Raw genomic sequence first — 11,661 nt, forward strand, 5'->3', positions numbered from 1 at the left:
AGCCCCACTGAACATCCCAAGAACATGTGAATTACCAGATATTCATTGACTTTGTACGCAGAATTTTATATTATATACTGTTAAGAGACTTCAAAGAAAATGGAAGATAGTGATGTGCAGATGAGGTTGTGAAGCCAAGGAACTATGGCTAGACCTAAGTTCTGATGACCTAAGCAGTAGTTTATGAGGTCCAGGCAAGAGGTAACACATTGGTGATAAGGAGGCTGTTACTGGGAGACAATGAAGGAATGGGACTCAGAGTGACTTTTTAGGGGTTGGCTTGGGTGGCAGCATTTTTTTTTCTTTCAGTTCACCTACTGACCTCAGGCCAAAACAGCTGGAGCCTGAAGATTCAGAAGATGAACTGGGAGATGGTTTGGAAGACAGCTGCAGTCATGATGAGAATGAAGAAGAGGAAGGTGAGTAAGGAATCCTTTTGCTTCCAACTGTAGGGCTTACCATCTACTAGGGAGCAGGGATGACAGTCTGTGCTAGGCTTGATGACATTATCACCTGCATCAGTCAATTACTTTGAGGGCCTAACTGGGGATTGGGAAGGGACTTTGGTCTCTACCCTGTTGTCCTACTGGTCTTACCGCCTCTCCTGTTAAGTTCCAGGAATGCAGTGCAGAGCAGGGATGCTCCTTGCTCCCTCAGGTAGGGCAGTGCTTGGGATGTTACAGGAATGGCCAGCTGCCTGGGCTTGGAGAGGAGCGTGCACATGCAGCACCGCCTCTGCCCGCCCAACAGTGATGACTGCTCTGTTTTCTCTACAGGAGACTCAGAGTGCTCTTCTTTGAGCGTTGTGTCCCCCAGCGAGTCGGTGGCAATAATATCTCGGTGAGTGCTAAGCACTTCTGTGGCAGATGCTCATTTCTGTGGCTTGGAGGTTGTAACGATATTTTCCTAACGGGCCCTGACAACCCTAATTCACTCTTCATCAAGCTCCTTATTTGTTTGTTTGTTTGTTTGTTTTGTGTGTTGAAACTATAGTTTAAGTGTCTGTTTTTTTTTGTTTCAGACAGGGTCTCTGCATAGCCCTGGCTGTGCTGGAACTCACTATGTAGATTAGGCTAGCCTTGAGCTCACAGAGATATGCCTGCCTCTGCCTCCCTCTGGCTGTGATTAGTGGTGAGCAATATCATGCCCATTCATTTAAGTTCTTTCATAGAGCGAATACTTTGGAGTGCTGTGTTAAGAGATATTGAAAGCATGTCATTCTGTAAAAGGACATAGATCTTTTAGACATTTTAAAACACATTTGGACTACATGGTGGCTCAGCACATAATGGTGCTTGCTTCTAAGCCTGACAGTGGGAGTTTGGTCCCCAGAAGTCCCTCTACTGTCCTCTGGCTTGAATGCACATTGGCAGTCATGTATACACACACACACACACACACACACACACACACACACACACACACACACCATTATAAATACTTAAAGAATGAAAATTGGCTTTTAAGGATTTATTTATTTTATGTGTATGAATACACTGTCGCTATCTTCAGACACACTAGAAGAAGGCGTCAGATCTCATTTACAGATGGTTGTGAGCCACCATGTGGTTGCTAGGAATTGAACTCAGGGCCTCTGGAAGAGTGGTCAGTGCTCTTAACCTCTGAGCGTGTGTGCGCTTGCGCTCTTTCTCTCTTTCTCTTTCTCTCTCTCTCTCTCTCCCCCCCTCCCCCATTTTCTGTCTCTCTCTCACACGTGCAAAATATCTGTTCTCACTTTTAATTAAAATCTAGCCTTGTTTGTCAGGGCATCCCCAGTGTACTGCTTTTTTTGTATCCAGTCTGCTTTACCTATAGCTGAGAAAACGCTCTGCCTCTGGGTTAGCATGAATAAGCTGCTCATGTCTCTGTACATGTTGTGTGGCAGTAGCTTTATTGACTCTAGAGCACCAAACCAGCAAGGTAGAGGCAGAGGTATTAGGAAAATGGCAGAAAAGAAAACAAAACCACCCATAACATGAGTCCAGATTTATTCATTTTATATATAAGTACACTGTAGCTGTCTTCAGACACACCAGAAGAGGGCATCAGATCTCATTACAGATGGTTGTGAGCCACCATGTATGTGGTTGCTGGGACTTGAACTCAAGATTTCTGGAAGAGCAGTCAGTGCTTTTTTTTTTTTTTCCGGAGCTGGGGACCGAACCCAGGGCCTTGGGCTTGCTAGGCAAGCGCTCTACCACTGAGCTAAATCCCCAATCCCCAGTCAGTGCTTTTAACCACTGAGCCATCTCTCCAGCTAAATTACCAAACATTTTTAGTTAGTTAGGGCCTTCTCTGTTAGGCAAGGGCTCTTAACAGTAAGATAATATGCCCAGCCTTTAAAAGTTGTGGGGTTGTTGTTGTTAATAAGGTGAAAACTAATCTTGCAGTAATATTTGTGGCTCGTATTTGTTCAATGTAAAGAGGAAAACCTCGGGGTTGGGGATTTAGCTCAGTGGTAGAGCGCTTGCCTAGCAAACGCAAGGCCCTGGGTTCGGTCCCCAGCTCTGAAAAAAAAAGAAGAAGAGTAGGAGGAGGAAGAGGAAGAAGAAGAGGAAGAAGAAGAGGAAGAAGAAGAGGAAGAAGAAGAAGAAGAAGAAGAAGAAGAAGAAGAAGAAGAAGAAGAAGAAGAAGAAGAAGAAGAAGAAGAAGAAGAAGAAGAAAACCTCTCCATTTTTCAGTGCTATCTAAAGAAATGGTCTGGGCCAGTGGCTTGTATCTGACTGACAGCTGATGCTTGTGGAGAGCTAGCTCAGCAGTGCAGCCTCCACAGCTCACTGGCCAGTCAGGGTCCCTCTCCCTCTGTCTCTAAGATCTGGACCTGCAGTGCCAGCATTCAGTGCCAGCATTGCTAGGATTCTTGTCCAGGGTGGAAGAGGACATGACCACATTTTTTTCACGTGATCTAAAGCATAAGACAAGGCAGAAATTACGCTGTTATTTACCTTTCTGTTGCTCTTTCCTCATTTAAAACATTTCTGTGCTCTTCTCAGTTCTCAGTGCCCTCCTCTCTCTCTTCTGCTGGGTTGTAGTGTCTCAGACTTCTCGTCTTCACCTAGACTCTCCCTTTCAGAATTCGTTCAGGGTCTTCCCTGACCTGTGGTTTCTCACAGGGTGTATTGGAGATGCTGTCAGGGTGTTGGCAATCTCTGATTCTTGGTGACATTTAGCAGTGTATGTAACTATAGGTAGCTCTAGCACTGTGTGAGTCCATGTTTGCAGAATATCAAACACTTATGCTTTCAGAGTTTCATGCAGTCCTGTTAGCACCTCAAAGCTGATGCTTTCCCATTCTCTGTCATGTTTATTTTTCATTACAGGAACTGTGTGGATTTGATGTCCAAATCTATTTCAAATCATGAGAAAGTTGTGCGGCCAGCCCTCATCTACAGTCTCTTCCCCAACGTATCCCCTACCATCTATTTTGGGACTCGGGATGAAAGAGGTAAGTATAACCATATGACAAAATCCAGAGGACCTTGCAGGAGGATCCCAACTAACTTGGGTGAAGGGGACAAGGTGGGAGAGCCCTCCAGAATGTCTGTGCTCAGTTCACACAGGGACGTAGGTTCAGTGGAGGACTTTGCTCTTCTGTCCTTCATTAGCCTTTCTCAGTCTCTAATCTCTCTGGCTTAACTCATGGCCTCTACCCAGTTTCTTTACCCTTCCAACCTTTCTTTTGCTCCTCACTCTTGCACAGCCCCTCCATAAAGTATACTCCTCTAAAACATGACCTGGAATAGTTTGTAGTGATCTGCCTTTCCAGGAAAGGGTGGGTATGGGCACCAGTGCCATCTTTTTCTCTCCTCCTGTGACACTCTTGCTCTTCTCCTTCAATCCTGCCTTGCTTTTCCCCAGTGGAGAAACTGCCTTGGGAACAGAGGAGGCTACTTCGGTGGAAGATGAGTACAGTGACCCCCAACATTGTCAAGCAGACCATCGGACGGTCGCACTTCAAAATCAGCAAGAGTGAGTTTCTCCCCACACTGTGAGCCTGACCCCCTTGCCCTGCCAAATGGGTTTTGAACAGGAAGAGGTCCTGGTGTGTGTGAGGATCCTGTCTTGAAGCTTTTAACTTCATGGAAGGGTGTAGCTCTGAAAGTCCTCTGGGCTCACCCAGCTGCCCAGAATGGGGAGCCCAAGGAATATTGTTCTGGTCTTGATCCTAAGGCCTCATGTAGGGCAGCTCCATGGTAACTCTTAAATCCCTTAAATCAGCTTGGTGGTACAGTGGGGAGGTCTTGTTTTGTCCCAAGTCTGAGCTGTTCTGTGAGACGGACTTCCTTTGTCTTCTGCAGGAAATGATGACTGGCTGGGCTGCTGGGGTCACCACATGAAGTCTCCTGGTTTTCGATCCATTAGAGAGCATCAGAAGGTGGGGGTTTCCAAGAAGCCTGTCCCTTGGGCTAGGCCACCATGAGGGTGTTGTTAGGGTAGTGAGGGGTAGTGTGGGAAGAGCACTTATCTGAGGACAATTACAGAGCGATGTTCTAGAGAGGCTACAGTGGGTCCTGTTGCTACTCAGAGGCTTTTCAGTCCATTTCTTGAGAGGCAAACAATGTCTGTTTTTAGTTGGGTGTATTTCCCATTACCATGGCTAACTGCTTCTACTCCCCAAGCTAGGTATGTGTAAAAAGGATTCTGTGGTTCTGTTAGAACAGTATGGCTTCCTGCCCTAGACTCCCTAGTAGCCTGGTGGTTTCCTAACAGGGAAGTATATTTAACAGCTTTATCCCTTGTACTCAAGGTGACTCATGTCTGTCCTGGTTTACTTTTCTGGTGCTGTGAGAAAGCACTGACCAAAGCAGTTTGGGGCAGAAAGGATTACTTTGGCTTACAGCTTATAGTCCATCACTGAGTGAAGCCAAGGCAGGAGCCGAGTAGAGACTGTGAAGAAAGAAACAGTGCTTACCAGCTCATTCTCAGTAGTTTTCTCATGCAACTCAGAGCTGCCTACTTAGGGATGGCTCCACCCAAGGTCCTGGCCCGCTCACATCAATAGTTAATCACGAAAATGCCCCAAAAGACATGCCCATAGGTTAGCCTGGTTGAAGCAATTTCTTAATCAGTTCACTCTTTCCAGGTAAGTTGGTGGTTAAAAGATAAAAAGGAACATGATTTGCTGGAGATGTTGAAATGATGACGTGGGGCTTATTTTATTCCTCTCACAGTTTCACCTCTGCTCTCTCCCTCTTTTCCTCTACTTGCCTTCTGTCCCTTCTGCAGCTAAACCACTTCCCAGGCTCCTTCCAGATTGGGAGGAAGGACCGGCTGTGGCGGAACCTGTCTCGCATGCAAAGCCGTTTTGGCAAGAAGGAGTTCAGTTTCTTTCCTCAGTCCTTTATCTTGCCCCAGGATTCCAAGCTCTTGCGCAAAGCCTGGGAGAGCAGCAGCCGCCAGAAGTGGATTGTGAAGCCAGTAAGTGAGGCAAAAGGAGAAGTGGATGGTGGGATGAGAGTGGAGAGACAGCAGATCTCATCTCCTGCCCCTTTGACTTGTAGCCAGCATCTGCTCGAGGCATTGGCATTCAGGTCATTCACAAATGGAGTCAGCTCCCCAAGCGCAGGCCCCTCCTGGTACAGAGGTGAGCCCATCTAGCTCATATTCCTCTTTCCATCTTCCTGTCTTGTTGGTCTCTGAATTACCTTCTTATAGCGTTGCACCTTGTGACCTCCTAGCCAAAGTCCTTCCTTTGTCATCTGTTTAGGGTCATCTGGCTGGAAGTAAAGTTAGCCTTTCCTTCTATAGGTATCTACACAAGCCCTACCTCATTAGTGGCAGCAAATTTGATCTTCGGATCTATGTTTACGTGACTTCTTATGATCCCCTACGGATTTACCTCTTTTCGGATGGACTCGTCCGCTTTGCCAGTTGCAAGTATGTGCTGGTGATGAGGCATTCCCCTGATACTGGGGATTTCCTTTCCTTGGGAGGAGGACACTGAGCAAAACTAACAAGAAGGTGGCTTTTGTCAGTAGCGGGGAGGGTGGGAGGCTAGGAAATGGGTAAAGTTTTCCGGCAGGACTGAGATTGCCGAGGAGATGATTAGTTGTTGTTTTTCCTTACCTTGGCCTTTCAGGAACTGAACGTGTTTGTGCACTTATCCTTTATCTCCTTCCTGGGGAGACGCTTGGCCTGATGCTTCTCTGTTCTCACCGTCTTGCTCTGCTGTTCTTCTCACTTGCAGGTATTCCCCTTCCATGAAGAGTCTTAGCAACAAGTTCATGCACCTGACCAACTACAGTGTCAATAAAAAGAATGCAGAGTACCAGGCCAATGCTGATGAGACTGCATGCCAAGGCCACAAATGGTACTGAGGGCAGTGTGTCCCTAACAGACTCCCATCTTGAACCTGGGAAGGGCTTTGCCTTTGGGAGGTTTGGGGCAGTCGCTGAGTATTAGTCTGGAAGTTATGTAAGTGCTTGTCACTTCAGAATTGGTCTGTTTGCATTCACGTGTGTCTCTTTCCTATTACAAAATATCATTGGTGAGATACAAAGAAGTATCTGTATGCCTCCCACTCCTTTTTTTTCTTCTCGTCACTCCTTTTTAGGATATAACACCAATTAGTTACTTGCCCTTTACCTGCAGGGCGCTGAAGGCTTTGTGGAACTATCTGAGCCAGAAAGGAGTCAATAGTGATGCCATCTGGGAAAAGATAAAGGATGTTGTTGTCAAAACCATCATCTCGTGAGTCACAGTGCTGCTTAGGTGTGGGTGCTCCATGCAGCCTCATGTTCTCTCCTTGCCTCTCTGCTGTGCTCTCTGCTGTGCCCATTGCGTTTCAGTTCTGAGGATGGGGTAGGAAGAAGAAGAGTTAAAGTCTTCTTAGAAAGTTAGTTATTTTCTGTTGATGCAATAAAACACCATGACCAAGGCGACTTAGAAACGGAAGTATTTACTTTAGGGCTTAGGATTCCAGGAAGTTAGCACAAGGCAGAGCGAGCTAACTGGGAATGGTTGGACTTTAGAAACATCAAAGCCCACCCCTAGGGACACACCTCCTAATCCTTCACGAAAAGTTCCACCAACTGGGGATCGACTGTTCAAATATATGAACCTATAGAAGCATCTCAAGGTGGTGATGGTTCAGATCAGGTGCATCCCTTAAGAGCCACTGTTGGGGTGGGAAGGGGTAGTGCTTGTGGTTAAGATGGTCAGATACTGCCACAGTTGGCCCTGAACTCCTGACCATTCTGCATCTACCTTTCAAGTGTGGGATTGCATGCATGTATCCCCATGTTGGCTCTGAGGAGGCACTTTAGAAGAGAAAGTTGCGGGGCTGGGGATTTAGCTCAGTGGTAGAGCGCTTACCTAGGAAGCGCAAGGCCCTGGGTTCGGTCCCCAGCTCCAAAAAAAAGAACCAAAAAAAAAAAAAAAAGAGAGAGAGAAAGTTGCTTCTGCTCTCCTAATTGAAGACACCTCACCGGCAGGTCAGAGCCCTATGTGACCAACCTACTGAAGTTATATGTGCGCCGCCCCTATAGCTGCCATGAGCTCTTTGGTTTTGACATCATGCTGGATGAGAACCTGAAACCCTGGGTCCTAGAAGTCAACATTTCTCCAAGGTAGGTGGTATTTTTAGTTACTCAGTAGAATCTTTCATCATTATAGTCTTGTTGACGTAAGAAGGTCTTTCCTTCAGGGTATATATTGTCCCTTCCTTCATGATCTATATTTACTGACTCACTGGGGTTATTTTTGCTATTAAGGATCTGTAATATTAGAGAAGGGTTATTAAAAGTTGTTGATCCCTACCATTTTCTAGCAAACCAAGGGCACAGGTGTGTTCACCAAGTTGAATAAGGGTACTTGTTGTCTTTGAGGGTATTCATTTTTTTTCTGTGTAGTTCTACCTGTCCTGGAACTCTAGATTAGGGTGACCTCAAACTTAGATTCACATGCCTCTGCCTCCTGAGTGTTGGGATTAAAGGCGTGTGCCAGCCACCATGAGGTTATTTGTTGATGTTCCACAAATGTGGATATTGGAGTTTTGTTGTTGTAAGGAAGCGCTGGTTTGGGTGTAGAAGCCCAAATCATCCTGGAGTGCTACTTTGACCCTGTGTTGCATTCTTGCCCTGAAGCCTCCATTCCAATTCTCCCCTGGACATCAGCATCAAAGGCCAAATGATCCGAGATCTCCTGAACCTGGCAGGCTTTGTTCTGCCCAACATGGAGGATATCCTCTCTAGTTCCAGCAGCCCCAGCAGCTCCAGCGGTTCCAGCACCAGGTCTGCTTCTCTCCTTCCCTGAGGTTGCGATGGTAGCACGAGCAGCCGAGTGTGATTTGGGGAGGAAATGGGTTCTGGAGCCTCTCTCCAGTTGGTCTCCATCTGCCTCTGCTGTCTATCCATACACCACTGCCACATCAGTACCCTGCAGTTGTTGCCATATGAGAGAATTTGAAATGGAGCACACAGTCTTTGGCCATTAATCTGTATTGATTGCAAGTAGTTTACAATCTGAGGAGAGAGAGGGTCATAAAACAAAGTTCTGCAGATGGGAATTTCTTTAGGTTCCAACTGAGAAGCATAGTTGCCCAGATGACCTAGGCTTAGAGGAGCTCTGCCTAAGGAAGGAGAGGCCTAGGAGAACTCAAGGAAAGACAGCAGGGAGCAAGAGATGGCATAGGTGGGACTGTAGCAAGAGCTGCAGTTCTAGGGGGAGGTGAGAGACAACTAGCTGAGCTGAGGTGGATAAAGTGTTGTTGGGACAAGAATTTCTATCTGGGGCATCCCCAACAGAATGGGAACCTTGTCAAGCAGAAATGCTCCAAGTCACAGAGGAAAGACATTCCTTGTCCTTTTGACTGGGACCCAGTGGGAGTGAGAGGAGCTTCTGGTACTCTTGGTGTGGCTTTTGTAGTAATAGACAAAGCAGGCTGCCTCCAGGGTGGCACTTACCTGCTGACCAATAGTGGCCATGCAGTAGGCTCTAGGAGATAGAGGAACCAAGAGATGAGGAGAGGTAGATTCTAGAGTTTGAAATGAGGCAAAGCCAGCAGAAACAGATGATCTGTATATACTTTAGGTCAGCAGCTTGGTTCAGCGCAGTGAGTCTTTTGGAAGGGAGCTCACTTAAGCCACTCATGGAGGTTTGGCCCCAGATGGATAAAAATGGGCTCAGTAAAGAAAAGCTGCTCCTGATATAAGGGAGAAGTTTATTCTGAAGTGCCAAGGCTGTCTCTCCCAGGGAAGCAGAGAGAAGTGATGGGGAAAGGTTCCTATGGTCTCATGGAGAGTGAGCTTGTGAGCCTGGGTGGGCCTTCTGAGCACAACTGAATGAGACTAGAGGCTAGAACGGACCTGGCAAGCACCAGTCAGAGGTTAATGAAAGAGCCGGTAGATCCCTTTGCTAGAGAGAAGGAGAATGACTCTTTTAGCAAGGAGTGTCTTTCTCCAACACTGAAGGAATGCTGGGTCCTGTCTTTTGAGAAAAAGAATTTCCTTGTCCCCCAAGTTGAACTCAGGTCATCAGCTTAGTGGCAAGCAACCTGAGTCATCTCACTGGCCTTCTAGCCATTTTCATATCTCAGTGACCGTAGCCATTGAGTGGCCCATAAATCAGAAGGCAGGAGGATTGACCTGAAATCAAGGCTAGTTTTGGACTACTTCGTGAGTTCCTAACCATCTGGAGTTTCAGGGATAGACTATGTTTCACTAAAAAGTTAAAGTAAGTGTGTGTGTGTGTGTGTGTGTGTGTGTGTGTGTGTGTGTGTGTGTGTGTGTGTGTGTCGATATAGTAATCATAGTGATATGGATAATGAAACTGAAGTACCAGAGAGGAAGTCTCTTGCATAGGGTTCTACAGGCAATAGAGCTTGGTCTGTAGTGAGTGTTAACTGAAGCATCCCATGATCGGGCTCACTGCAGCTTCTTCTGTCAGGTTAGTGAGCCTTGCCGCTTTGGGTCATTGTGGGTCTTTAGTTGTGTGTAGTAAGCTGAGTGTAGTGCACTTAGAGTGATGTAGTTAAGGGGCAAGTAAGTATCTCTTTGTGTCTTCATCTATGCTTGGAAAGGAGTCTTGCACTAGATCCTCTTGAGTTTTCACAGCACAGGAAGCTGCTGACCCGTTTTTTTTTTTTTTGTCTACATCTGCCTTAGTCTGCCAAGCTCTCCTAGAGAAAAATGTCAAATGACTCCAGAGCACTTCACTGCACAAAAGATGAAGAAAGCCTATTACCTGACCCAGAAAGTTCCTGACCAGGTAGGAAATTTATCTTCCCTCGAGTTACCAACAGCCCTCAGTGAAGCATCCACACTCAGGGAGATCAGCTTTCCTGTCTACAGTTTCTTACCAGGAAGTGGGGTGATGTGATATCAGACATTTGTTAGCATGTGTATCTTTCTGGCAAAGTGGGTGGTTTTCCTGGCTCGCTCGCTCTTGTGAGAACCATCAACCTGTAACCCTTTGGACTTCTTCCCAAGAGCCATTGCAGACCTAGCAGGCTTGAGTTTCTCAAAGCAGGTCTGGGGTCTGGGTATGAGAGAGGTGGGCCAGGCTGCCAAATCTGAGCTGCTGGGTGCTATCCTTAACTCAATAACACACACTCCACTCAGCCCAAATGGTTCTTTGGATCCAGCCAAGAGTGTCTTCCTCCAGGAGCTCAGTCCATTGGCTTTAGACACACGTATACCTCAGATCAGATCAGGTGTTGCTTTTAGTCCCACAAGAGACTTAGAGCACTAGAGCTTCCCTCCCTACCCCAGCTGCTTGTTTCAGGGCTCATGTCTCTCATTGTTTGTCACATTGTCCTTCTCCCTATTCCTTGGGGCACAGGACTTCTATTCGTCTGTGCTGGATGTCTTGACACCAGATGACGTTCGGGTTTTGGTGGAGATGGAAGATGAGTTTTCTCGTCGTGGTCAATTTGAAAGAATTTTTCCTTCCCGAATCTCTTCTCGCTATCTTCGTTTTTTCGAGCAGCCACGATATTTCAACATTCTCACCACACAGTGGGAACAGAAGTACCATGGAAACAAGCTCAAAGGTGATACGCCTTTCTGGCCCACAGGAGGCCATTATTTAAATCCCATTAGGCCAAGAAATAGGTTTCTATGACAGGAGGTGGGCAATGATTGTTCCCCATTAAGTCTCAGCCTCTGCTCATCTTGTCCAGGAGTAGATCTGCTTCGGAATTGGTGCTACAAAGGCTTCCACACGGGGATCGTCTCTGACTCCGCTCCACTGGTAAGTGATGCCGTGCAGGAACACAGCTTTTTCTCAGCTCCTGAGTGTAGTGTGTTATGGTTGGCCTTTGGGTACCCTCCTTTCTTCTCTCCCAGTCCCACCTCTTTGTCTCACTTTCAAAAATGTTAGTTACTGGCAGAATGCCCTTAGTGCCTGTCTTTGAAGGATCAAAAAGTGATCAGTAGCCTTAACTTTCTGATCTTTGGAGCGAGAATCAAGAGTTATTCACATGATTCCATTCATGATGTGGTGTAGAGCAGGTGAGATCCTGTGTTCACAGATGAGAGTGACAGAGCTAAGCAAGAGTCCTAAGACCCTGAGCATGCCTTCGTGGACTCAGCCTGGCCCCTTACACTCACTGCTTCCTTTGTTATAGTGGTCTCTGCCAACATCGCTCATGAATGCCTCAAAAGGTGATGGGACACCAAATGCTGTCAGCAGATCAGATCACAACAAGTCAAGGTGAGTACT

The 11,661-nt window shown here is 46.6% G+C and overlaps 1 protein-coding gene across 1 annotated transcript in view; it reads left to right on the forward strand.

The window, feature by feature from the left end:
• Ttll4 (tubulin tyrosine ligase like 4) overlaps positions 1–11,661 on the forward strand; it is a 36,104-nt gene that overhangs the window by 17,284 nt on the left and 7,159 nt on the right. Inside the window, 16 exon segments of the mRNA NM_001427082.1 lie at positions 310–419; positions 777–840; positions 3,321–3,445; positions 3,859–3,969; positions 4,299–4,375; positions 5,227–5,418; positions 5,502–5,584; positions 5,749–5,877; positions 6,188–6,310; positions 6,592–6,690; positions 7,434–7,568; positions 8,085–8,231; positions 10,104–10,206; positions 10,780–10,990; positions 11,120–11,190; positions 11,567–11,652. Of these exon segments, the coding sequence (NP_001414011.1) occupies positions 310–419; positions 777–840; positions 3,321–3,445; positions 3,859–3,969; positions 4,299–4,375; positions 5,227–5,418; positions 5,502–5,584; positions 5,749–5,877; positions 6,188–6,310; positions 6,592–6,690; positions 7,434–7,568; positions 8,085–8,231; positions 10,104–10,206; positions 10,780–10,990; positions 11,120–11,190; positions 11,567–11,652 (1,866 nt within the window).

Source organism: Rattus norvegicus, chromosome 9 (genome assembly GCF_036323735.1).
Source record: "Rattus norvegicus strain BN/NHsdMcwi chromosome 9, GRCr8, whole genome shotgun sequence".
Classification (NCBI taxonomy): domain Eukaryota; kingdom Metazoa; phylum Chordata; class Mammalia; order Rodentia; family Muridae; genus Rattus; species Rattus norvegicus.